Raw genomic sequence first — 26,904 nt, forward strand, 5'->3', positions numbered from 1 at the left:
GGGTGGAACAGGCGGAGGACGATGGCTGACTTTAGTGGAGCGTCACAACGGCTGGGAAGGCGGATGAAGGCTGCAGCAGAAAAGGGTCTCCGGTCGTCTTGGACTCCATGCCACTGGATCCTGACCCAGATCTGTCAAGGACCGTGGGGTGGCTGTCTGTGCACCAGTCTCCCCACGTTAAACAAAGTCACGCACTGGCGTCCTCCATATAGGGAACAGCACCCTGGAGACACCCATGGTCAGCCACGACTGAAGGGGGGCTAAGAAGATACACTTTGTATTCTGAAAGCTCACCTGCCGATATAGGGAGGTAATCGGTATGTCGGCTTCATTATGAGAGCATTTGACTACTGGAATAAAGATGTGCCACAGCATTTACATAGTGCCTAGGGACACCGCACCTGGCATATTGTGTACACAGTTTAGTTTAGAGATACAATGCGAAAACAGGCCCTTTGGCCCAAAGAGTCTGTGCCGACCAACAATCCCCGCACATTACACTACCCTAATGCACACTAGGGACAATATTTATACTAAGCCGAGAAAGGATAATTGCCTGTGGGGCAACTCCGAAACAGTCAAGCAAGAGTTAACGGCCTGTCCCACTTGTGCGATCTTTTTCGGCGACTTGCCACCACCCGTCATAGTCGCAGCAGGTTCCCAAAATTTTTCAACACGTTGAAAAGCCAGCGGAGACCAGAAAAAGGTACAACTCTCTGGGAGACTACTCACGACCATACAGGCATCACCCCGCGATATTCCTCCCACAAACCAAAGACGTACAGGTTTGCAGGCTAATTGGTTTGGTTAAAATTGTAAATTGTCCATGATTGGCATGGACTCTGAAGAGCCTGAATCCGCACTGTATCTCTAAGCTAAGCTAAACTAAACCAAAGCAGATCAGGCAACATCTTTGGAGGGAATTGGACCAAAGACATTTCGGGTCCCAACCCTTCTTCGGACTCGTAGATAACGTTTAGGCTCAGGACCCTTCTTCAGACCCAATCTGAAGAAAGGCTCTAACCCGATACATCCTCGTTGCATTCCCTCCACAGATGCCTCTTGACCTTCTGAGTTCTTCCAGCACTTTGTGTTTTATACAGGAGTGTTAACAATATGTTCACATCGAAGATCATATTACACGATTAAATGTGTCGTTGCCACACGCCAAGCATGAAATCAGAAACAAATGGGATTGGCCAGTGGGCTATAATAGCATATTGAAAGTGCATGTAACAATCTTAAGGCAAAATAAAAATTCCATATGACTTACAGTAATTGCAAATAGAGTTTTATATTAAAGAAAAGACCTGAATTACTAATCCAGTCGTATTGGGAATTTCCCATTTTATTTACCAATTAAATCTGAAACCTCGAAGCTATGCCCTCTCGTCTTTGATATTTCCATGTTGGGGAAAAATGTTCTGTCTAGGAAGTAGTCTGTCCTATCCATGTACCTGTTTAAATATTTCTTAAACATTGTGATAGTCCCATAGAAACATAGAAACATAGAAATTAGGTGCAGGAGTAGGCCATTCGGCCCTTCGAGCCTGCACCGCCATTCAAAATGATCATGGCTGATCATCCAACTCAGTATCCCGTACCTGCCTTCTCTCCATACCCTCTGATCCCCTTAGCCACAAGGGCCACATCTAACTCCCTCTTAAATATAGCCAATGAACTGGCCTCGACTACCCTCTGTGGCAGAGAGTTCCAGAGATTCACCACTCTCTGTGTGAAAAAAGTTCTTCTCATCTCGGTTTTAAAGGATTTCCCCCTTATCCTTAAGTTGTGACCCCTTGTCCTGGACTTCCTCAACATCGGGAGCAATCTTCCTGCATCTAGCCTGTCCAACCTCTTAAGAATTTTATAAGTTTCTATAAGATCCCCTCTCAATCTCCTAAATTCTAGAGAGTATAAACCAAGTCTATCCAGTCTTTCTTCATAAGACAGTCCTGACATCCCAGGAATCAGTCTGGTGAACCTTCTCTGCACTCCCTCTATGGCAATAATGTCCTTCCTCAGATTTGGAGACCAAAACTGTACGCAATACTCCAGGTGTGGTCTCACCAAGACCCTGTACAACTGCAGTAGAACCTCCCTGCTCCTATACTCAAATCCTTTTGCTATGAAAGCTAACATACCATTCGCTTTCTTCACTGCCTGCTGCACCTGCATGCCCACTTTCAATGACTGGTGTACCATGACACCCAGGTCTCGCTGTCCCTGTCCGTGGCCACGTAAAGCACAAGTCCCCTGGTATGTACAAGTGACAGATACCATAGTGGCATTGCATATATGATACTGGCATTGCAGATATGATAGTGGTATTGCAGATATGATACTGGCATTGCAGATACTGGCATTGCTGATATGATAGTGGTATTGCAGATACAATAGTGGTATTACAGATACAATAGTGGCATTTAAAGTGACTTTTTGAGAAGCACATGGATATGCAGCGAATGGAGGGATATGGATTATGTGCAGGCAGATAAGAGTTGGTCCTGGCATCATGTTTGGCACAGACATTGTGGGCCGAAGGGCCTGTCCTCGTGCTATACTGTTCTATGTGATTGCGCTCTGCAGATTTCACTTATTTTGTGTAGTCAGTGCCAGTGGAAGGACAGGGTGGGTGAAGAGACTTTTGAAAGCAAAATATTTTTTCAATACACTGTAAAGATCGGTGGAGATTCCAGAGGAGGAAATGACCGTCAGGTGACCTTTCAAATACAGTAAACTCTAGTTATAATGAAGAGTAGAGGGGTAGGATATCCTTTATTGCCAATTGTCCACTATTACCTAGTAAGGGACTGTCCACAGCAACCTGTAGGAAGGAACTGCAGATGCTGGTTTATACCAAAGAGAGACACAGAATGCTGGAGTAACTCAGCGGGAGAGGCAGCATCTCTGGAGAGAAGGAATGGGTGATGCTTTGGGTCGAGACCCTCATTTCTTCTCTCCAGAGACGCTGCCTGTCCTACTGAGTTACTCCAGCATTTTGTGTCTACCTTCAATTTAAACCAGCATCTGCAGTTCCTTCCTACACTTCTTTATCAGCGAGATGGACTGGATATCAAGGTGACTGAGGCCAGTTGCTGTTTAGTTTACATTTCTGAGGCATTCTAAGAACTAGTTTTGGTGTGAGTAACTGTACCATTTACAGGTGGCAACAAATTTTGGACATTTTATACCTGTGGCAGGGTGGCGCAGTGGTAATGGATGGGATTTATATAGCGCCTTTCTAATACTCAAGGCGCTTTACATCGCATTATTCATTCACTCCTCAGTCACACTCGGTGGTGGTAAGCTACTTCTGTAGCCACAGCTGCCCTGGGGCAGACTGATGGAAGCGTGGCTGCCAATCTGCGCCTACGGCCCCTCCGACCACCACCAATCACTCACACACATTCACACACATTCACACACAGGCAAAGGTGGGTGAAGTGTCTTGCCCAAGGACACAACGACAGTATGCACTCCAAGCGGGATTCGAACCGGCTACCTTCCGGTTGCCAGCCGAACACTTAGCCCATTGTGCCATCTGTCGTCCCGAGTTGTAGCCTTCCAACACCAGAGACCCGGGTCTGATCCCGACTCGGGTGCTGTCTGTACGTTCTCCCTGTGACCGCGTGGGTTTTCTCCTGGTACTTCGGTTTCCTCCCACACTCCATAGATGGACAGGTTTGCAGGTTAATTGGCTTCAGTAAGGATGGCACATTGTCCACAGTGTGTCGGATAGTGCTAGTGTACGGGGATCGCTGGTCGGCGCAGAAACCGTGGGCCTGTTTCCGCGCTGTAACTCTAACCAAAACAAAACTAAACTAAACTGGGCATATCTGGGTCACCTCTGCATAAGTACCCAAAGTACTAGGAGCTGTAGGGCATAGGTTTAAGGTGAGAGAGGAAAGATTTAACAGAACCCAAGGGGAATTTTTTTTCACACAGGGTGGTAGGTGTATGGAACAAGCTGCCAGAATTGGTGGAACAAATGCTGTTCTATGCCAACGATAGGCACCAAGTGCTGGAGTAACTCAGCGAGTCGGGCAGCATCTCTGGAGAAAAAGGATAGGTGACATTTTGGGTCGGGACCCTTCTTCAGACTGTAAAGCCCCCCAACCCTATTCGCCAGTGATGCTGCCTGACCTGCTGAATCAATCCAGCACTGTGCACATCTTTGGTCGAAGCAGGTACAATAACAACAATCAAAAGACATTTGAACAGGTACATGGATAGGGAAGGTTTAGAGGTTTTGATGGGGCATTTCTGTCAGCATGAACGAGTTGAACCCAATGGCCTGTTTCCATGCTCCATGAGTCTATGACTCTAGCCTAATACAATGTGGTGTACATGATGTCTAGGGTAAGTATAATCCATTAAGTTCACAATAAAGCTGTATAGAGAGGACCAAAGCAATAGGATTTCTAGTCTTGTGAGTTTGTGACTCTCTAAAGATGCATTGTTTGTATCAGGTGATGGAACAGGGTTGCAAGGGTCTGTTTGTTCAGCCATAAATAGTGCAATTGAAGTATATTATTTCATGGGGAGATTGCTTCAAGATAGAGAAATCGAACAGAATGGAGGATTCTCTTCCCAATTTTGCAAACATTTTCCTTAAATCTCGTGACAGATAATTTGCAAAAAGTCATCGATTGTTACTAACCAACTTCAAAGAGTATTCCATGATCTGAACTGGTAGAGTACCCAGTGCAGATCGTACAGTACTCCATTCTTGTACTGAATTGGTATATTCTTTCTTCAGAACAGTTGTACTTACAGCAGGGAAGAATCGTGGCATTTTGTCTCTGCATAATATAGTTGAATTATTTCAGTTGCAATTAGGCAAGGAATGCATCAGAGCTGGGTCTGTATTAAACTCGGACAAAGTAGATATTTTCTGAAGAACGCACCACATTTGAAGTCCGTTACTTCAAATTGTGGATGATCAGCCATGATCACATTGAATAGCGGTGCTGGCTCGAAGGGCCAAATGGCCTCCTCCTGCACCTATTGTCTATTGAGCATAGGGCCTTCTTCTGTCGTATGTCTTTTATAGAAACATAGAACATTGAAACATAGAAAATAGGTGCAGGAGTAGGCCATTCGGCCCTTCATAGAAACATAGAAAATAGGTGCAGGAGTAGGCCATTCAGCCCTTCGAGCCTGCACCGCCATTCAATATGATCATGGCTGATCATCCAACTCAGTATCCCATCCCTGCCTTCTCTCCATACCCCCTGATCCCTTTAGCCACAAGGGGCACATCTAACTCCCTCTTAAATATAGCCAATGAACTGTGGCCTCAACTACCTTCTGTGGCAGAGAATTCCACAGATTCACCACTCTCTGTGTAAAAAATGATTTTCTCATCTCGGTCCTAGAAGACTTCCCTCTTATCTTTAAACTGTGAACCCTTGTTCTGGACTTCCCCAACATCGGGAATAATCTTCCTGCATCTAGCCTGTCCAACCCCGTAAGAATTTTGTAAGTTTCTATAAGATCCCCCCTCAATCTTCTAAATTCTAGCGAGTACAAGCCGAGTCTATCCAGTCTTTTAGACCTGCAGCTCCGTTGAGGCGAGCCCAGCTAACGTGCCATCATCCAGGTCAATTAGACCTCGTTCACCATTCGGTGGCCGGTGTTCGGGGCAACTGGTGACTATGTATTCCACTGTCTGTGTTGGGTCCCCACACTTGCAGGAGGCGTTGGGAGACTGTGAGAGGGAGGTAATGAGGGAAGTCTGGTGGGATGAAGATGTAACTCGTGTGAAAACACTTGAGGAATATTGGTTAGTGGGATGATAGAAAGGGAGTCTATGTTGCTGGGAATAGACACAAAAACGCTGGAGTAACTCAGGCAGCATCTCTGGAGTGGGTGACCCTTCTTCAGTCTGATTTATCGTGAATTTGTATTGGTGTTAAGTTAATATTGATCCACATCCTGAGATACAGTCGTACATGGACACAAAATGCTGGAGTAACTCAGCGGGAGAGGCAGCATCTACGGAGAGAAGGAATTGTCGACATTCCGGGTGTGGACCCAGAAAGGTCACCAATTCCTTCTCTCCATAGATGCTGCCTCACCCTCTGAGTTACTCCAGCATTTTGTGTCAACCTTCGATTTTACCAGCATCTGCAGTTCTCTCAGTCAACATACAGTCGTAGATGTTCGGCGCGGACATTGTGGGCCGAAGGGCCTGTTCTCGTGCTGTACTGTTCTCCGTGAGTGCAGTTTTCACTGCTTCATGTGCAGCCAGGGCCAACGCAACGATATGGCGGGCGACTTTTAATAGGAAAAAATACTTTTTTAATATAAAAACTCTGTGGAGATTCCAGAGAAAAAAAAAACGAGTGTCACATGGCTTTTGAAATAGTTTGCCTGAAGCCGAATAAGGAAGTGAAACATGTGTCCAAAAAAAATCATTGTATGGGTGCCAACTAATAAACACTGCCTCAGTTACTATTGAGCTTGGTGGCGGGTTGGATTAGGGTCAGGATCTATATTGGGGGCACAAGACCAGGGAAGGCTGGTGTGGAGGCCAGAGGGAGATTCACAGCAAGGGATACAACTGATGCGCTACTGTATGCGGCAGTACGATGGCGCAGTGGTAGAGTTGCTACCTCACAGCACAGAGACCCAGGTTCAATCCTGACTACGGGTGCTGTCTGTACGGAGTTTGTACGTTCTCCCCGTGACCTGCACAGGTTTTCTCCGTGTGCTCCAGTTTCCTCCCACACTCCAAACATGTGTAGGTTTGTAGGTCAATTGGCTTCGGTGAAGTGGTGGCCCCAGTACCGACCCCTGCAGAACTCCACTAGTGACAGGTATCCAGTTACTGGGGTCACCAACTGTCCCGTATTAGCCGGGACATCCCGTATATTGGGCTAAATTGGTTTGTCCCGTACGGGACCGCCCTTGACCCGTATCTGACTGCTGCTGCTCGGGTCGAGGGGACTGTCGGGTCGGAGTGCTGCGAACGGCCCCGCCTCACCAGTCCCGACGTAGTGCAGCCCATGGAGTGCAGCAGCAGCACCTCGCCCGTGGCCCCGTCGGTCGGTCCGACCTTCGGACCTTCGCTTACCGCCGACACCACCACCACCACCACCCCTCCTTCTCATGGCCGATCATCGGTTCATGAGTCGGATGGAGAGCCGGACTCCTCAGCTGGCCCGCTGGCCGGCTGGGCTTTGCGTGCAGTCCAGCACCCCGGGCCAACTCATCATTCACCCAGCTACGGCCGAGTCGGTCAACGAATTGCCGTCGGGGAATTTGTCCCGTATTTTGACCGTTTGTCCCTTATTTGGGAGTGTGAGAAAGTTGGCGACCCGACTAGTTACAGATGCTGATGTCAGGAAGGAGCAGCTTGTGGTTCCTCTCTTGACTCGGGTTTGCCAAAGCTGCCTCTTCATCTGGAATGTGTCCAGGACGAGCTGCATGTTTGCCTGTGGATCTGCACCCGGCATTCGTCAGACTGATAACTCCGGCCTCTCACTCCAATGCCTTTCACTGCTTATCACTGGGCTGCAGAACTGAGCAGATCCCGTGGATAACACAGGCTGTAAGGCATGTACACACACACACACACACACACACACACTGCTATTGCTTAAGACAGGGCGAGGATGGTGGGGGGAGGGGGGAGGGGGAGGGCGTTTGCATTCCAACCCAGCCAGCAACACAAACTGGATATCAACACAAAATCCTGGAGTAACTCAGCGGGACAGGCAGCATCTCTGTTCCGTATGACTCTATCTGTAATTGAAACAATTATGGATACACTCAGCTGGTCAAGCAGCATCCGTGGTCAAAGAACATCTCTGGCCCCAAGCCCTTCGTCAGAACAGGGTTTGGACCCATCCATTAAATCTGATTCCATCTGGTGCCTGACCTCGTGTTTTATATGCGAGCCAGTTTTAATATTCTCCTCAATGGAAACAAAAATATAACAAGTTATAAAGCGGGCTATTGTTCGGCAACCAACTTTTGACTGTTTCTAAACGGACAAGAATCTAGTCGTGGGCGTTTAATTGCAGTAAGTCCCAGCACTGGAACTGTGACATTTGCACTTGCTTGCAGCTTATCAGGCTTGTTGACACACGGGTGAATAGATAATGAGCAATAATACAATAATAACAATAACATCAGGTGAACATTATAGCGCAAAACCAAAGTCCGCAGTGTTACCGAAGACACAGTCTAGTGTAGGGTGGCGTAGCGGTAGAGTTGCTGCCTTACAACGCTTGCAGCGCCAGAGACCCCGGTTCGATCCCAACTACGGGTGCTGTCTGTACGGAGTTTGTACGTTCTCCCCGTGACCACGTGGGTTTTCTCTGCGTTCTTCGATTTCCTCCCACACTCCAAAGACGTACAGGTTTGTAGGTTAATTGGCTTGGTATAAGTGTAAATTGTTCCCCAATGTGTGTAGGCGTGTGTTGATGTGCGGGGATCGCTGGTCAGTGCAGACTCAGTGGGCAGAAGAATCTATTTCCGCACTGTAACTCTCAACTAAACTAAACTGTAGTTTAGGATACAGCGTGGCACCAGGCCCTTCGGCCCATCGAGTCAGGCCCTTCTTGCCCGACCATCGATCACCCACATACAGTGTGATCCACCCAACACAACAGGGACAATTTACAATTTACCGAAGCCAATTAACCTACAAACCTGCACGTCTTTGGCGTGCGGGAGGAAGCTGGAACACCTGAAGAAAACCCATGTGGTCTCAGGGAGAATGTACAAACTCCGTACAGACAGCACCTATAGTCGGGATCGAACCCAGGTCTCTGCCGCTGCAATGCAGCAACTTTACCCCTAAGCCACCGTGCTACCCAGGTACAAATACTGTGTTTACATGTATTTCGTTGGAAGGGTTTCGGCTCGAAACGTTGCCTATTTCCTTCGCTCCATAGATGCTGCTGCACCCGCTGAGTTTCTCCAGCATTTTTGTGTACCTGTGTATACAAGTCCTGTGTTAATTGTTTTTTAAATGATGGGATTAATTTTAGAGGCCATTAGTTTGCACATTCATACAAAGAAAAACAATGGGTGAAAAGTAGTATTAATGCTTTATGGAGCAAATGCTATTCAAACAGCAGGGTATAAAAATACTGCCATGCAAGATAGCTTTAGCATTTGCTCTTGTACAGAGAAGCACTCACTAAAGTTATTGGTGTAATCTGAGTCTCATCACTCAGCAAAAGTCATACTTTTGCACAGACCACAACACATGCATTAATTAAAGGGCCTGTCCCACTTTCACCACTCAATTCACAACCTTTTTTTACTCGTGGACATTTTTCATCAGGCTAGAAAAAATGCCCCGACCTACTTGATGCCACGAGTACCTACAACTAGCATCACGGCCTGCTACGAACCTACCCACGACCTCGTTACGACCATGCTGCGAGTATGAGCCAAGGGCAAACTCGGCAGAGGCCGTGAGTTAGGTCATGAAAGTGGGACAGGCCCCTTTAAATCTCCAGCCAAAGTCAAACCATTTATGAAATTTAACTGTGGCAAACTCGGCAATTCTTGAATTCCTTGACTTTTTTTTTTAAATCATGTAAAATGAATGAAAACATTGACAAAATCAGGTTTATATTGTTGCCTTGGGGCAAAATATAAACTGCTTTGGGCTTTAGCAAGGCATCAAAGATTTGAACAGTTCATCTAGGTTCAAAGCTGTAATATTGACAGATACACAAAAATCCAGAGAAGACACACAAAGATGAGTTCACTGCAACTAATTAAATAATTAAGTTCCTAGTTGCAGCAGCTTAACAAGCACATAACACAATACTCACAGATAATTCATTATATATTTTTAAAATAGCACTAAATTAATTAATATTCATGCATGGGTTTACTTCGGAATGTCCGGTTTCCTCCCACACTCCAAAGACGGACAGGTTCGTAGGGCCGAAGGGCCTCCTCCTGCACCTATTTGATATGTTTCTATGCTTAATTGGCTTGGTATGAATGTAAATTGTCCCGTGTGTGTGTTGGGGTAGTGTAAGTGCGCAGGGATGGCTGGTCGGCAGGGATTCGATGGGCCGAAGGGCCAGTTCCCGCACTGTAAATCTCTAAACTCAACCAAACTAAGTGAGAGACCGTGTTGTGTTTCTTTTCTGTGTTAACCGTTGATGTTTATGTCACTTCAGATATGTCACTATGCTGTGAACTCTAACATATATACTTCATCTATTGTGTAGACAGGTTCAGAAGGGAGCTCAGTGGATGGCCCCAGAACAGGCCAAATGGAAGAGGGGCCAACCGACCATGTTGGAGAAAGTAGGTTGAGGTTAGACATGGCTCCGAGCCTGGTGAATGGAATATGCAGCCAAGAAGGGCAGCCCATTGCAGTCGACTCTGGCGAGTGGATGGAAGATCCGAGATTCCCTCAACACACCAACGGCAACATCGGCTGGGACGAGACTCAAGTGGTGAACCAAGTTCGGAACCATGTCAAGGAAGACCTCGGAGCCTCTGGGGACAACGGCCTCCTGGGGGACGACAGGAAGCTATCCCCCTTCCCCGAGACGGCAGTGAGCTTACCTTTGTACAATTCACCAGCACACAACCCTCAGCCTTTGCAAAAGATGAACCTTGCCGAGAAATGCAACGCAGAGATTAACAACAGCCTTGAACGAGTGCAGTTGATCCTCCCGATGAGCGATGAATGCCCTCCCGATGATGACTTGAGCACTTTGACTTCTACATGGGGTCTTCCAAATAAACATGGGAAAAAGCCGGTGCCCTACACTTGCGATGGCCCGGACTATCTCGAGTGGTTTGAGAGGAAAATCAAAGCTGTGATAGATGTGGATGAGAACAGGACTTCTGAACTGTCTGACAAAGCCAATGAAATGCCTGTGGAAAATGGTGCTCTACAAAATCACATGCTAGGTTTGGAGGAGACCCTCCTCTTTGACTCCTCCGATGTCCCCCAGTATTCTCAGAATGCGTTAAACATCGCGAAGGAGAAGAACATCAGCCTGCAGACGGCCATCGCTATCGAAGCACTTACGCAGTTGTCTTCAACCCTGCCGCAGCCGTTTCTGGAGTCCTCGCCGCAGATAAACATCACCTCGCAGACCGGCGATACTTCCTCCAGCTCCATCGACGATAACCTAGCGGCCACCGATGAACTGCACGACGATCGTCGCCCCGAGCAACGGCCCCCGTCCCAGAATCCCGTGCTCCAGCAACCACTTCCGGGTCACCAGGCCTTCCCAGAATTCCAAGCCCACGAGCAAACTCCATGGGACCACCTCAAGAAGCCGGCCCCCAGTGAAGCGCACTATGTTCCCGCGGCCTTGAAAACGTTGCAGGATCCCTTCAGCGACTTCTCCAACTCGGTGGCCGCCGTAAAGCACGATGATGCGGGGGCCAGCCGCGGGAACGAGGGGCCCGGCGGTGAGGGGGGAGGGCAGGCGTGCAACGCCGACCAGCCCGTCGCCCCTCTGCACGACCCCATGAGTGAGTTGAAGCAGCTGTTGGACGGCAACAACGGGAACAAATACCCCGCGGCCCGGCTCAGAGCGCCCAGCGCCGCCGAGCACCAGGACCTCACCGCCGCCAAAACCCAGCAAGACCTGCCCCTGCCGTTCCCCAACTTGCCCGCGGGCGCTGGCTTCTACGGGATGTTCCCCGAGCATCAGCAGCAGCAGCAGTCCCTCCAATCTATGCAGCAACTGCAAATGCACCAGAGGAGCAAGCACCAGAAGACGCAGGCAGCCTTGCAGCAACACCTGCACCACAAGCGCAACCTCTTCCAGGAGCAGAACCCGAAGCAGAACCACTTGCACCACGAGGAGGATCAGCAGCAGCAGCAGCAGCAGCAACAGCAGCAGCAGCAGTGGTGGTCCCACCACCAGCCGCACCTGAAGAGGCCCAAGCAAAAGAAGCCGGTACAGGAGAAGAGGAAGCTGCAGCCTCCGCAGAAGCAGCGCAAGGATGCAGCGCAGCTTCACAAGGCGCACAACATCCAGCAGCAGCTTTTCATGCACCAGCTCCAACAAATGCAACCGGGCAAACCGCAGCAGCAACAGCAGGACCCGCAGTGCCAACCCTTACCTCAGGCGAAGCAGGTTCCTGAAGGGTACCAGCAGGTGGGAACAACACACAACAGCTATGTGGCCGGCGAGAATCCACAACTCCAACTCTTCAAGGACTGCCCGATGCAGTCAGGGCTTCACCCGACTTCTGACGGTCCCCTCCAGAAACAGCCGGAGAGTTCCAAGCCCGGCGTTCCTTGCGGGTCGCCCAACTTCGACGGGTCTGTTCCCCCAAAGATGTGCGCCCTCCAGCCAGATCCCTTCTCCTGCAGCCACAGGCACCCTCAGTCGCCCTCGCTGAAGAGCAGCCCCGTTCGGCAGCCGGAGACCCGTGCTGCCTCTGAGCCCCCCGCACCGCCCCTACTCCAGCAAGGCGACATGCCCATGCACAGCCCCCGCTCCTTCGAGGAGAAGATCGAGGAGCTCTTGAAGCAGTTTGAGGCGGAATTTGAATGCAACTCTGCAGCGCAACATCAGCAGCAGCATCAGCAGCAACATCAGCAGCAGCATCAGCAGCAGCAGCCCCAGTTCCCTGGCCACAACCACCCAACGTCTCAGGTAGAAACGAACGGAAACCAAACGCCCTCGGCCGGCCTGCACCACTACCTTCTCGACCGCCAAGCACCCTCGGCTCCGAGCAGCCACAAGCGGATTCCTCATGAGCAGTCTGGGTGCAAGCCGCTGCCGCCAGAGGCTGCCGCCAAGGCCGACGACACACTGCGGGAAAATACAAAGTGTTTTAACAATTCTTTCCTGAGCGGGTCTTCGAAGCACATCAAAGTCGAATCCTCTGGTGCTATTACAGTTCTCTCCGCTGTTTATTCCGGGGAGAATATGGAGGCGCAGTCTGAAGAAGGTACCCCCACAAAAAACACCCCTCTCAACCCATCGCTCAGTGGCTTTCTGGATTCTCCTTTGAAATATCTCAACACCCCGACTAAAAGCTTGCTGGACACCCCGTCCAAAAAGGCCCAAATGGAATTTCCAACGTGTGATTGTGTTGGTAAGTTTTTAAGGAGATAACCTTCCATTTATTTGATGATCGTCCGCAATATAACTTGAAGTGTGATTCTGTTGTTGTCAATCCTGGCCGTTTTCACAAGCCCGCTCTCCTGACTGTGTCACCTGCCCAGGTATTCCCACCAACTCAGCTACTTATTCAGTTCTCAGAAGATAGACACAAGACGCTGGGGTAACTCAGCGGGACAGGCAGCATCTCTGGGTAGAAGGAATGGGTGACGCTTTGGGTCCCCTCTCCCCTCCCTCTCCTGCTCTCCCTCCCTCTCCGCGTCTTCCTCCCACTCTGTCCCTCTTCCCCCCACTGTCTCCCCCCCTCCCTCTCCTCTCCCCCCTCTCCCCCTCTCCATCTCCTCTCTCCCCCCTCTCCCCTCCCTCTCCTGCTCTCCCTCCCTCTCCGCGTCTTCCTCCCACTCTGTCCCTCTTCCCCCCACTGTCTCCCCCCCTCCCTCTCCCTCACCTCTCCCTCTCCCTCACCTCCTCCTCTCACCCCCTCCCCTCTCCCCCTCTCCTCCCCCTCTCCATCTTCCCCTGTCTCCCCATTTCTCCTTCTCTCCCTATCCCCCACTCTGTCCCCCTCTCCCCCTCTCCCCCTCTCCCTCTCCCCCTCTTCCCCTCTTCCCCTCTTCCCCTCTTCCCCTCTTCCCCTCTCCCCCTCTTCTCCTCCTCCCTCTTCCCCTCTCCCCCTCTCCCCCTCTCCCCCTCTCTCCCCCTCTCCCCCTCTCCCCCTCTCCCCCTCTCCCCCTCTTCCTCTCCCCCTCTCCCTCTCTCCCTCTCTCCTCTCCCCCTCTCCCCCTCTCTACCTCTCCCCCCTCTTCCCCCACTGTCCCTCTCCCCCTCCCCCCTTCTCTCCCTCTCTCCCCCTCTCCCCCACACTCTGTCCCTCTTCCCCACACTCTCTCCCACTCTCTTCACCCTCCCCCCCCTCTCTCTCACTCTCTCTCTCTCTCTCTCTGTCTACCTCTCTGTCTGCCTCCCTTTCTCTTCCTCTCTGACTGCCTCTGTCTCCGTTTCTCTCTCTCTCATTCCCTCTCTCATATTCTTTCACTCCGTCTGTCTGTGTCTCTCTCGCTAATAATTTTCAAAGATTACAGCTCCGGTTGGAACATTGTTGAAGAGTGATCCAATGTGGACACACGCTGTGCAGAGTCTAAGCCCACTTTTGTTGGGGGGGTTTTTTTTTTCTAACTTTCCACAAAGCCTCTCCGCCTAATCCTTTTAAGTTGAGCTGATTGGTAGCAATATAATGCAGTTATGTTCTCAGACTGGGGTTGGTTTCCACACAAGTTGTGGAGGAAACCAAGCACGAACGATTCCTGGGAGAAAAAAAAGCACTCAGAGAGCGAGAGAGAGAAGCCCATGTAACCATATAACCATATAACAATTACAGCACGGAAACAGGCCATCTCGGCCTTTCTAGTCCGTGCCGAACACGTATTCTCCCCTAGTCCCATCTACCTGCACTCAGACCATAACCCTCCATTCCTTTCCCGTCCATATACCTATCCAATTTATTTTTAAATGATAAAATCGAACCTGCCTCCACCACTTCCACTGGAAGCTCATTCCACACAGCTACCACTCTCTGAGTAAAGAAGTTCCCCCTCATGTTACCCCTAAACTTCTGTCCCTTAATTCTCAAGTCAAAGTCTGGACATTATTTTCCTGTTCTGCTGGTGTAAACTAAGTTTGATCCTTTTGTCATTTTTTGCATGTAGTATTTGTGTTGAGATTTTGTTCAGTAGGATTTGACTTCTCTGTGGTGGAAAAGACAAAGGAGTCAAGCAAACCATTTTTAACACTTTCTCTGGTGTCTCATGAGTCAGATGCTTCAATAACATCAGACGTGTTGCTTTGTGGTCGAACGATTGCTGTGTGCCCATGTGGCAAGGGTCCAAATGGGCTGCATTTGATGTCCCCCCCCTCCGCACCTTAGCGGCTAAGACGTGCTACGCATGAGAAAGGCACACAGATCGTTTCTCGCCGGTCGTTGTTCCAAAACCAGGCTGGAACTTTTGTCTGCCTCCCCGCCAGACCCTTGCGCTTGGCATGAGCTGGTCTCTTTAATCTCCCCACACTGCATCGGGCTCGCTGGCTTGCACGCCGTCACCATGGCAACAGAGGGGGCTTGGATCAGATCGGTGCTGCAGAACGACCAGCATGGACTGCGATTAATATGAAGGATAAATCGCAAGAATTATAATTAAAAGCGCCTTTTATTTAGGGTTCTGCCGCAAAATGCTCTGTTCAAAATGCTGCCAACTCCATTAATATTGATCACTGCGGCAGTCCTGTCTACACAATCATTTTAAGGGAAGTCAGCGTGGCAAGATATTGCTCTGCCACAAAATGGCTGCAACAACTGGCTTCCTGTTAATTGTCACAATAGACAATAGACAATAGGTGCAGGAGTAGGCCATTCGGCCCTTCGAGCCAGCACCGCCCTTCAATGTGACCATCCCCAATCACTACCCCATTCCTGCCTTCTCCCCATATCCCCTGACTCTGCTGTTTTTAAGAGCCCTATCTCTCTCTGTCTCTCTTGAAAGTATCCAGAGAACCGGCCTCCACCGCCCTCTGAGGCAGAAAATTCCACAGACTCACCACTCTCTGTGGCAGAGAATTCCACAGACTCACCACTCTCCGTGAGAAAAAGTATTTCCTCGTCTCCGTTCTAAATGACTTACTCCTTATTCTTAAACTGTGTGGCCCCTGGTTCTGGACTCCCCCCAACATCGGGAACATGTTTCCTGCCTCTAGCGTGTCCGAGCCCTTAACAATCTTATGTGTTTCAATGAGATTTCCTCTCATCCTTCTAAACTCCAGAGTGTACAAGCCCAGCTGCTCCATTCTCTCAGCATATGACAGTCCCGCCATCCCGGGAATTAACCTTGTAAGCCTACGCTGCACTCCCTCAATAGCAAGAATGTCCTTCCTCAAATTAGGGGACCAAAACTGCACACAATACTGCAGGTGTGGTCTCACTAGGGCTCTGTACAACTGCAGAAGGACCTCTTTGCTCCTGTATTCGACTGCTCTTGTTATAAAGGCCAACATGCCATTCGCTTTCTTCACTGCCTGCTGTACCTGCATGCTTACTTTCATGGACTGATGTACAAGGACCCCCCAGATCCCGTTGTACTTCCCCTTTTCCCAACTTGACGCCATTTAGATAAAAATTGTCTATTGTTTATTGTAATTTAAAAAAAATTGGATTAATGTAGAATTAGTGGCATTTGGTGCTCAAAGAGCAGTGCACATCCCATGGACCACATGGCTTGTTACCTTGCTGTGTGGCTCAATAGGCTACTGAGGCTCTCCCGAGTTTGCCCTGATTCGAACTCGGAGATTTACGGTAATGGCCGCTCGTCGGTACTCGGGGCTCTCGTGGACATTTTTCACCACGTTGAAAAATCTTCACCAGTCTTCCCGTGCTTATCTGCCGTTAGCGGGTCTTCCTGAGTACCCGCCGTTAGCGTTACGAGCCGCTAAGAGACGTCCCCGAGCTCCGACGTACCCGCTACGTTCATTCTCCGTGCTTACCACGAGCTTGATTTTTTTTTAAACTCGGGAGAGCTCTTGGAATGAGCTTGTACGGTGGGACAGGGCCATTAGCGTGCGGGGACCGTTGGTCGGCGTGGACTCGGTGGGCTGAAGCCCCCTCAACTAAAACTCGAGAACAGAGTAACAACGGACATTGTTACTTGAACTGGGGCCCGTAAGTTAAGATAACTTGGAAGCAAGCCCTTCAGGTAACCAGCGCCCAGTTTAGTGTTTTCACCTCGGCTGTTTACAATCCAAATATAAGACTCTGAGGTGGGAACTGAGTGTAGCGTTCCCAAGTTTATTGATGATGTAAAATTGAGGTGGGAACACAGACTGTGAGGAGGATGGATGATGCTGTCAAGATGACAGCGTAGACACACTGAGTGAGTGGGCAAGCCAGGCAGATGGAGGTTGGCGTGAAAATGCAAAGTTTATTTTTAGAGTAGGAAAAACTTTTTTTTGTTGCGTGGTATCCAACCAGAGAAAAGACTGTGCAAGATTAAAAAGTCGTCCACAGTGTACAGATACAGGGGAAGAGGGATAACGTTTAGTGCAAGATAGAGTCCGATTGTCCGATTAAAGATAATCCCAGAGTCTTCAATGATATTATAACTTGCATTGAGTCAAGTTGTAGTTCAGTTTATTTAGTTCAGAGGTACAGACAATAGACAATAGACAATAGGTGCAGGAGTAGGCCATTCGGCCCTTCGAGCCAGCACCGCCATTCAATGTGATCATGGCTGATCATCCCCAATCGGTACCACGTTCCTGCCTTCTCCACATATCCCCTGACCCCGCTATCTTTAAGAGCCCTATCTAGCTGTCTCTTGAAAGTATCCAGAGAACCTGCCTCCACCGCCCTCTGAGGCAGAGAATTCCACAGACTCACAACTCTCGGTGAGTAAAAGTGTTTCCTCGTCTCCGTTCTAAATGGCTTACCCCTTATTCTTAAACTGCGTGTGGCCCCTGGTTCTGGACTCCCCCAACGTCGGGAACATGTTTCCTGCCTCTAGCGTGTCCAAGCCCTTAACGGTCTTATATGTTTACAGTGCGGAGACAGGCCCATCGGGTCTGCGCTGACCAGCGATCCCTGCACATTTACCAAGCCAATTAACCCACAAACTGTACGTTTTTGGAGTGTGGGAGGAAACCGAAGATCTCAGAGAAAACCCACGTGGTCACGGGGAGAACGCACAAACTCCGTACAGACAGCACCCGTAGTCGGGATCGAACCCTTGTCTCCGGCGCTGCATTTGCTGTAAGGCAGCAACTCTACCGCTGCGCCACCGAGACTGTCTATTAATTATACAACTAATAGAAACATAGAAACATAGAAACATAGAAATTAGGTGCAGGAGTAGGCCATTCGGCCCTTCGAGCCTGCACCGCCATTCAATATGATCATGGCTGATCATCCAACTCAGTATCCCGTACCTGCCTTCTCTCCATACCCTCTGATCCCCTTAGCCACAAGGGCCACATCTAACTCCCTCTTAAATATAGCCAATGAACTGGCCTCGACTACCCTCTGTGGCAGAGAGCTCCAGAGATTCACCACTCTCTGTGTGAAAAAAGTTCTTCTCATCTCGGTTTTAAAGGATTTCCCTCTTATCCTTAAGCTGTGACCCCTTGTCCTGGACTTCCCCAACATCGGGAGCAATCTTCCTGCATCTAGCCTGTCCAACCCCTTAAGAATTTTGTAAGTTTCTATAAGATCCCCTCTCAATCTCCTAAATTCTAGAGAGTATAAACCAAGTCTATCCAGTCTTTCTTCATAAGATAGTCCTGACATCCCAGGAATCAGTCTGGTGAACCTTCTCTGCACTCCCTCTATGGCAATAATGTCCTTCCTCAGATTTGGAGACCAAAACTGTACGCAATACTCCAGGTGTGGTCTCACCAAGACCCTGTACAACTGCAGTAGAACCTCCCTGCTCCTATACTCAAATCCTTTTGCTATGAATAGACAATTGTTTTTGAGAGTTTTAGTTTCGGCCCACTGTGACCCCCATACACTAACACTATCCAACGTACTAGGGACAATTTACAATCATTACCAAAGCCAATTATCCTACAAACGTGTGGGTTTTAATCCCACACTACAACAAAGCTTTCACTGTACCTCGGCATACATGACGCTCAACCAAACTACCTAAACTAATCAGTCTGAAGAAGGATTTTGACCCGAAACGTTGCCTATTTCCTTCGCTCCATAGATGCTGCTGCACCCGCTGAGTTTCTCCAGCACTTTTATCTACCTGAGTTTAGTTTAGTTTATTGTCATGTGTACCGAGGTACAGTGAAAGAGCTTCTGTTGCGTGCTAGCCAGTCAGCGGAAAGACAGTACGCTTACAATCGAGCCATTTACAGTGTACAGATGCATGATAAAGGGAATAACGTTTAGTGCAAGGTAAAGTCCATTCAAAGATAGTCCCAGGTTCACCAATGAGGTAGATAGTAGTTCAGGACTGTTCTCTGGTTGTGGTAGGATGGTTCAGTTGCCTGATAACAGCTGGGAAGAAACAGTCCCTGAATCTGGAGGTGTGTGTTTTTACACTTCTATACCCTGGGAAGAAACTCACTCAATGGGCCGAATGGTCGCATCTTCTGCTTTTCTTTTACAAGTACTTTTCCATAATGTTACTTGGGCTCTGAAGGAATTGAATTGCAGACTGTGCTCTCTGGAATGTCGAAGGTTAGAGGTGGTTTGATTAAACTGTTTGAGATGAATGAGGAACAGATGTGACAGAGAGATAGAGAGAAACTCAGTGTGTGTCAGCTGGGCTTTAGGGCAGGGGGGGGGGGATAAGTGTCAAATAATTAAAGCCAGGTCTCTTGGGAATGAAGTCCTACCCGCCTCCTCCCACGAAGGTGAAGAGAAGAAAGGAATTCCCTTTCACAATCTTGTAGTTACTTTTAACTGGGCCAATATCAATATTAAAGTCGATACAAGTGCAGCGTGGTGAGGCAGCGTTGGAGTTGCTGCCTCACGGCGCCAAAGACCCGGGTTCGATCGTGACTGCGGATGCTATCTATATGGAGTTTGCACGTTCTCCCGGGTGCCGCGCCGACAGGCGATCCCCGCACGCTAACACTACCCTACACTCTTCTTCTTTCGTGTGGCTTGTGCACAGCCTAAAGTTGTTGGACAACTTGTTCTATTTGATCTTCCGTTTGTGCACGTCGAGTCGATTGCATTAGTCGAAACCGGGCGGACCACGTGAAGGTTGCAATCTTCCACCCCACCCTACACACGAGGAACATTCACATTTATACAGAAGCCATTGATCCTACAACCTGGGCTTTTTTGGAGTGTGGGAGGAAACCGGAGAAAACCAACGCATGTCACGTGGAGAACGTTCAAACTCCGTACAGACAGCGCCCATAGTCAGGATCGAACCCGGGTCTCTTGCGCTGTAAGGCAGCAACTCTACCGCTGTGCACCGCTGGCAGTACTCATCGAGCATTTGAGCCGTTGACGTTTAAGGCTGCAGGTTACAGCTGGTAAAAACAGCCGAACATGTGGCCCTTTCTGTGGACTTTGGACCCAGACAAGAACTAAAGTGAAGTCAAGTCTGTGTCCATATTTAAGGAGTAAAATAAAGTCAGCTTTGGGCAAACAGGCAACCAAAACAGGAACCAGTGGCCAGATAGAGCACAGATCTATCATTACTTGTATCATTACTTGTCGAACATGTTCACTGCCTACATTTTGATGTTGAAATCCGTGTGCTTCCATCTACTTCCTGACAACTCCCTACTTGGTTAACCATGTATTGGCAGTCCCAAGGAGGCAACATTTAGTTTGAATCTTAATCAAAGGCAAGGCAAGGTCATGGAAAAAGCATTCTATACCAGATGGACAACGTACCTTGATAATAATATCTACAACATTATCTTGCCGCTAGTATTTTAACCCCTGTTTACTGCAGTTTTTACCCATGGTTATTTAGTTTAGTTTAGTTTAGAGATACTGTGTGGAAACACTGAGTCCGCACCGACCAGCGATCCCCGCACATTAACACTATGCTAGGGAGAATTTTCATTTTTACCAAGCCAATTAACCTAAAACCCCATACGTCTTTGGAGTGTGGGAGGCAACCGAAGATCTTGGAGAAAACCCGCGGGGAGAACGTGCAAACTCTGCACAGACAGCACCCGTAGTCGGGATCAAACCTGGGTCTCTGGCGCTGTAGGGCAATCACTCTACTTCTGCGCCATATAAAATATCAGAAGGTACAATACAATACAATACAAATTTATTGTCATTTGAGCCTCAGTGAGACTCAAACGAAATTTTGTTTCCACAGCCATACAAACAAAGAGAATGTCCTACAGACATACACACAATTAAATTCACACAAACATCCATCACAGTGAACCCACTGTGATGGAAGGCAAAGTCTTTTCTCTCCCCTGTTCTCAATGTCTCTCCCGATGTGCAAGCCCCAGGCGGGCGATGATAAGTCCCACGGCCATTTTAGGCCGCGTGGGGCGATTTACGGCCCCGCTCCCGGTCTGAAAGTCAGTGTTGGAGCCCCCGGCGGGCGCTGTAATGTCCCACGGCCATGAAGCCGCGCCGAGCGATGTACGTCCCCGCTCCAGGTCGTTCCAACCCCGCGACACGGGCTGGAGAAGTCGCGTTGCGGGAGCTCCGGGAAGCGGTCTCTCTCTCCCCCCGGACCCGCAAGCTCCCGATGTCCCGGTCCACCGGACCTGCGGAGGAGTCGAGTCGCAGCAGCGAGTCACCGCCGCTCCCCACGCTCCGAGGCCGGCCAGCCCCACGATGGTGAGTAGTCCGCAGCTCCGCAGTCTCCCGAGCCCCCGGGTCGTTCAGGCTGGAGGCCGCTCCACGGTGCTAGGCCCCAACGACAACGGAGACCCGACAGGGAAAAGGTTGGGTCTCCCAGACAGGGAAGAGATTTTAAACAGTTTCCCCCTCCCCGCCCCCCACATATACACATTTAAAACCAGTATCAAAAAACACAAACACTACATTTAACTAGACAAAAAATAAAAAAAAGACAGACAGGCTGTAGGGGCCGCTGCAACGGGTGAGTCGCGCCGCCCAAACGCCACCCAAAGGTACAGATGCTTGCTTAGAAATTCATTCTGCACTATAGTGAGCAGTTATGGGGCCTATATCAAGTCAAGTCAACTTTATTTGTCTATACACATACAAGATGTGCAGTGAAATGAAAGTGGCAATGCCTGTGGATTGTGCAAAAACTACAGAACAGAATGGAACAGGATCAGTATTTACATATTAGAAAAAAAACAGCAATTTTAAAAAGACACAACACAACAGTAAGTTAGTCCCTGGTGAGATAAGAGTTTACGGTCCTGATGGCCAGTGGGAAGAAACTCCGTCTCATCCTCTCTGTTTTCACACCGTGACAGTGGAGGCGTTTGCCTGACCGTTGCAGCTGGAACAGTTCGTTGCTGGGGGGGGGAAGGGGTCCCCCATAATGTTGCTGGCTCTGGATCTGCACCTCCTGATGTATAGGTCCTGCAGGGGGGCGAGTGTAGTTCCCATAGTGCGTTCGGCCGAACGCACGACTCTCTGCAGAGCCTTCCTGTCCTGGGCAGAGCAATTCCCAAACCAGATTGTGATGTTTCCGGACAAGATGCTTTTCCGAGGAAGGATGCACTGGCGTTGGAGAGGGTCCAGAGGAGGTTTACGAGAATGATCCCAGGAATGCGTGGGTTAACGTACGATGAGCGTTTGACGGGCCCTTGGCCTGTGCCTGGAGTTTAGAAGGATGATGGGGTACCTCATTGAAACTTACCGATTAGGGAAAGTCCTGGATGTGGAGAGGATGCTTCCACTAGTGGGAGAGTCTAGGACCTGAGAGCACGGCCACGGAATAAAAGGACGTACCTTTTACAAAGGAGATAAGAAGGAATTTCTTTCGGCAGACGGCGATGAATCTGTGGAATACATTGCCTCAAACGACAGGTTATTGATTAATTAGGGTGAATTGATTAATTAAGGTTAAGGCTGGAGACTGGCCTTTGAGCCCACTGCGTCTATACTGACCAGCGATCCCCGCACACTTTACAGAAGGGAGTCTTACATTGCACTACACACATCCTGTAATACACTATCTCAAGCATAATCCTTTTCTGAGGCAACGGTTTCAAATCCTGCCCTCTCCCACTTAAATTCAAGATGAAAACCTTACTCCCCAAATAACGTGTGTAGGAAAGAACTGCAGATGCTGGTTTAAATCGAAGGTAAGGTTCACCAGACTGATTCCTGGGATGGCAGGACTTTCATATGAAGAAAGACTGGATAGACTCGGCTTGTACTCGCTAGAATTTAGAAGATTGAGGGGTGATCTTATAGAGACTTACAAAATTCCTAAGGGGTTGGACAGGTTAGATGCAGGAAGATTATTCCCGATGTTGGGGAAGTCCAGAACAAGGGGTCACAGTTTAAGGATAAGAGGGAAGTCTTTTAGGACCGAGATGAGAAAATAATTTTTCACACAGAGAGTGGTGAATCTGTGGAACTCGGAGAACTGCCACAGAATGTAGTTGAGAACAGTTCATTGGCTATATTTAAGAGGGAGTTAGATGTGGCCCTTGTGGCTAAAGGGATCAGGGGGTATGGAGAGAAGGCAGGCATGGGATACTGAGTTGGATGATCAGCCATGATCATATTGAATGGCGGTGCAGGCTCGAAGGGCCGAATGGCCTACTCCTGCACCTATTTTCTATGTTTCTATGTAGACACAAAATGCCGGAGTAACTCAGCAGGACATCTTGGGTCGTTTCGGGTCAGGTCCCTTCTTCAGACTTTCCAAATAACGTTACTTTCTCCTAACGATTCTCCCTTCCTGCCTGCCAGCTCCAAGATCATAATTTAACAGCAGCCAAGCACTTTCTTTGGGCCCACCCTCAGTTTTTCTTTAGTGTCCTTCAATTTCCTCTCCCGAGGCCTGGTTACACAACAGCTGAGAAGGTTCCACTGCGTATGGAAAATACTTGAACGAGCCACCTCCTTCCTAACGGATTTGTTTTGGACTCTTTGATGCCGACTCTGGTCGGTCAACAGGAGATTGAAACGCTTCCAGGACGCTTCAAACATGCAAGTGCAAGTCAGGTCAGCCTTTCAAACGTGCAGTCCTGACTACAGCGTGTTTTCCCGACAATATCACAGCGCCCTTTGGCAGATGCAGTATAATGTGGATAAATGTGAGGTTATCCATTTTGGTGGCAAAAACAGGAAAGCAGACTATTATCTAAATGGTGGCCGACTAGGAAAAGGGGAGATGCAGCGAGACCTGGGTGTCATGGTACACCAGTCATTGAAAGTGGGCATGCAGGTGCAGCAGGCAGTGAAGAAAGCGAATGGTATGTTAGCTTTCATAGCAAAAGGATTTGAGTATAGGAGCAGGGAGGTTCTACTGCAGTTGTACAGGGTCTTGGTGAGACCACACCTGGTGTATTGCGTACAGTTTTGGTCTCCAAATCTGAGGAAGGACATTATTGCCATAGAGGGAGTGCAGAGAAGGTTCACCAGACTGATTCATGGGATGTCAGGACTGTCTTATGAAGAAAGACTGGATAGACTTGGTTTATACTCTCTAGAATTTAGGAGATTGAGAGGGGATCTTATAGAAACTTACAAAATTCTTAAGGGGTTGGACAGGCTAGATGCAGGAAGATTGCTCCCGATGTTGGGGAAGTCCAGGACAAGGGGTCACAGCTTAAGGATAAGGGGGAAATCCTTTAAAACCGAGATGAGAAGAACTTTTTTCACACAGAGAGTGGTGAATCTCTGGAACTCTCTGCCACAGAGGGTAGTCGAGGCCAGTTCATTGGCTATATTTAAGAGGGAGTTAGATGTGGCCCTTGTGGCTAAGGGGATCAGAGGGTATGGAGAGAAGGCAGGTACGGGATACTGAGTTGGATGATCAGCCATGATCATATTGAATCGCGGTGCAGGCTCGAAGGGCCGAATGGCCTACTCCTGCACCTAATTTCTATGTTTCTATGTTTCTATGAACGTACAACCATGGTCAGGATCGAACCCTGGTCTCTGGCGCTGTAAGGCAGTAGCTCTACCTCATTGTCACCGGTAGAATTGCTGCCTTATGCCCCTGTCCCACTTAGGAAACCTGAACGGAAACCTCTGGAGACTTTGCGCCCCACCCAAGGTTTCCATGCGGTTCCCGGAGGTTTTTGTCAGTCTCCCTACCTGCTTCCACTGCGTGCAACCTCCGGCAACCACCTGCAACCTCCGGGAACCGCACGGGATCCTCAAAGTCTCCAGAGGTTTCCGTTCAGGTTTCCTAAGTGGGACAGCGCCAGGAACCCGGGGTTCCATCCTGACTACGGGTGCTGTCTCTATGGAGTTTGTACGTTCTCCCCGTGACCACGTGGGTTTTCTCCGGGTGCTCTGGTTCCCTCCCACACTCCAAAGATGTACAGGCTTGTAGGTTAAATAGCTTCAGTAAAATTGTAACATTCTCCCTAGTGTGCAGGATAGTACTAGTGAATGGGGGGGATCGCTGGTCGCCATGGTCTAAGTGGCCTATTCCCACGCTGTATATATAATGTCTAAAATCTAAAAAAAGTCCCACATTTTTATTGCCAAAAATGATGTCAATGCATTCCACTGTAGCTGCGTTTAGAAATATACCGCTCTGGTAGATATGTTTTTATGAGTATGAAGTCATCATTTATAAGTGTTGCACTGTATTAATATTTTCCAGTTTCTAATGTATTTGTTTGAAACAGTGAGTGGTGAGCATCACCCAACTCTCCGCAGCTACTAACAATGCTTAGTAGAGGCAAAGTGAGGAATTCCAAGTATTTTGCACGTGTTTTTCAAGCGCAGTTTGATGGATTGCCAATGTAGAGTAGATGGGGAAAATGTACCGTGAGCCCCGTCCCACTTAGGTGATTTTTTCGGCGACTAGGTTGTGGTCGTGAGTCGTCTCCTCAAGTCGCCTGAAGAGTCGTAACGTTTTTTTCTGCTCGCCGCTGGATTTTGAAAAGTTCAAAACTTTTCATTGACTGTGGGCTTGACGTAGCTTGTCTTCCCCTGTCGTAGGTGCTGTCGTAGGTTGTCGGCAGGTGACGTAGGTTGTCGGCCAGGTGACGTTGGTTGTGGCTGGTGCTGACTTCGGTGAATTCCATTGGCGACTACCTACGTCAACCTACGTCAACCGGCGACTGAATTGTCTGCAGTGTCTTCAGTTGTCGCCCACAGAGTCGTAGCGTGTCTCGGGTGGACTTCGGTTGTCTTCGGTTGTCCTAAGTGGACGTTCTAATGGATCGCCGTTTGTCGGTAGCTTGCCGTTGACTAGGTGGGAGCTTGTCGTAGGCATTGTCGTAGGCATTGTCGTGGGGGGGGGGGATGTTCGCCGTTTTTTCGGCGACCTGCTACGACTGTGACAAATTGTCCCTAGTGTGTGTAGGATAGTGTCAGTGTGCGAGAATCGCTGGTCGGCGCCGATTCGGCGCAGTTTCCACGCTGTGTCTCTAAACTAAACTAAACTAAACCGACCCCACTACAGCCAATATGATACCCGCAACTTCAGGCCAAATAGAAACCTTATTAAATGAAGGAATGATTGACCTGAGATTCCTGAGCAGAACACAAAGTACTGGAGCAGCTATGCAGATCAGTCAGGACCTGTGGAAGGAGCATAATTTTAGGGCAGGATCCTTCCTCAGCCTTGAAGAAGGGTTCTGGTGCAACATGTCAGCTGCCCATTCCCTCCACAGACGCTGCCTGACCCGCTAGGTTATTCCGTTCCTTTGTGTTTTACTGAAGATTTCAGCATCTGCGTTTTGTTGTGCCTCCACCTGGGATTCCCGGTAGAATGTTGCACCTTATCCTACAGAAGTTGGGCAAGTCCCCAACAACTCTCACCAACTTCTACAGATGCGCCGTGGAGAGCATTTTATCGGGACGCATCACAGCGCGGTTTGGGAACGGCTCCGTCCGAGACCTCAAGAAAATGCCGGGAATTGTGGACGCTGCCCAGACCATCGCACAAACCAACCTCCCTTCCATTGACTCCATTTATGCCTCACGCTGCCTCGGCAAGGCCAGCAGCATCATGAAGGACCAGTCGCACCCCGGCCACTCCCTCTTCTCCCCTCTCCCATTGGGCAAAAGGTACAGAAGTGTGAAAACGCACACCTCCAGATTCTGGGGCAGTTTCTTCCCAGCTGTTATCAGGCAACTGAATCATCCTACCACAACCAGAGAGCTGTCCTGAACTACTATCTACCTCGTTGGTGACCTTTAGACTATCCTTGATCA

At 49.1% G+C, this 26,904-nt stretch overlaps 1 protein-coding gene across 1 annotated transcript in view; it reads left to right on the plus strand.

The window, feature by feature from the left end:
* The window catches only part of LOC116967435 (methylcytosine dioxygenase tet3-like), a 79,812-nt gene that overhangs the window by 14,432 nt on the left and 38,476 nt on the right, over positions 1-26,904 (plus strand). Inside the window, exons 2-3 of the mRNA XM_033013992.1 lie at positions 10,212-12,524; positions 12,567-13,059. Of these exons, the coding sequence (XP_032869883.1) occupies positions 10,257-12,524; positions 12,567-13,059 (2,761 nt within the window). The 5' untranslated portion in view covers positions 10,212-10,256. The remainder of the gene's footprint in view (positions 1-10,211; positions 12,525-12,566; positions 13,060-26,904) is intronic.

This window comes from Amblyraja radiata, chromosome 39 (genome assembly GCF_010909765.2).
Source record: "Amblyraja radiata isolate CabotCenter1 chromosome 39, sAmbRad1.1.pri, whole genome shotgun sequence".
Lineage (NCBI taxonomy): Eukaryota > Metazoa > Chordata > Chondrichthyes > Rajiformes > Rajidae > Amblyraja > Amblyraja radiata.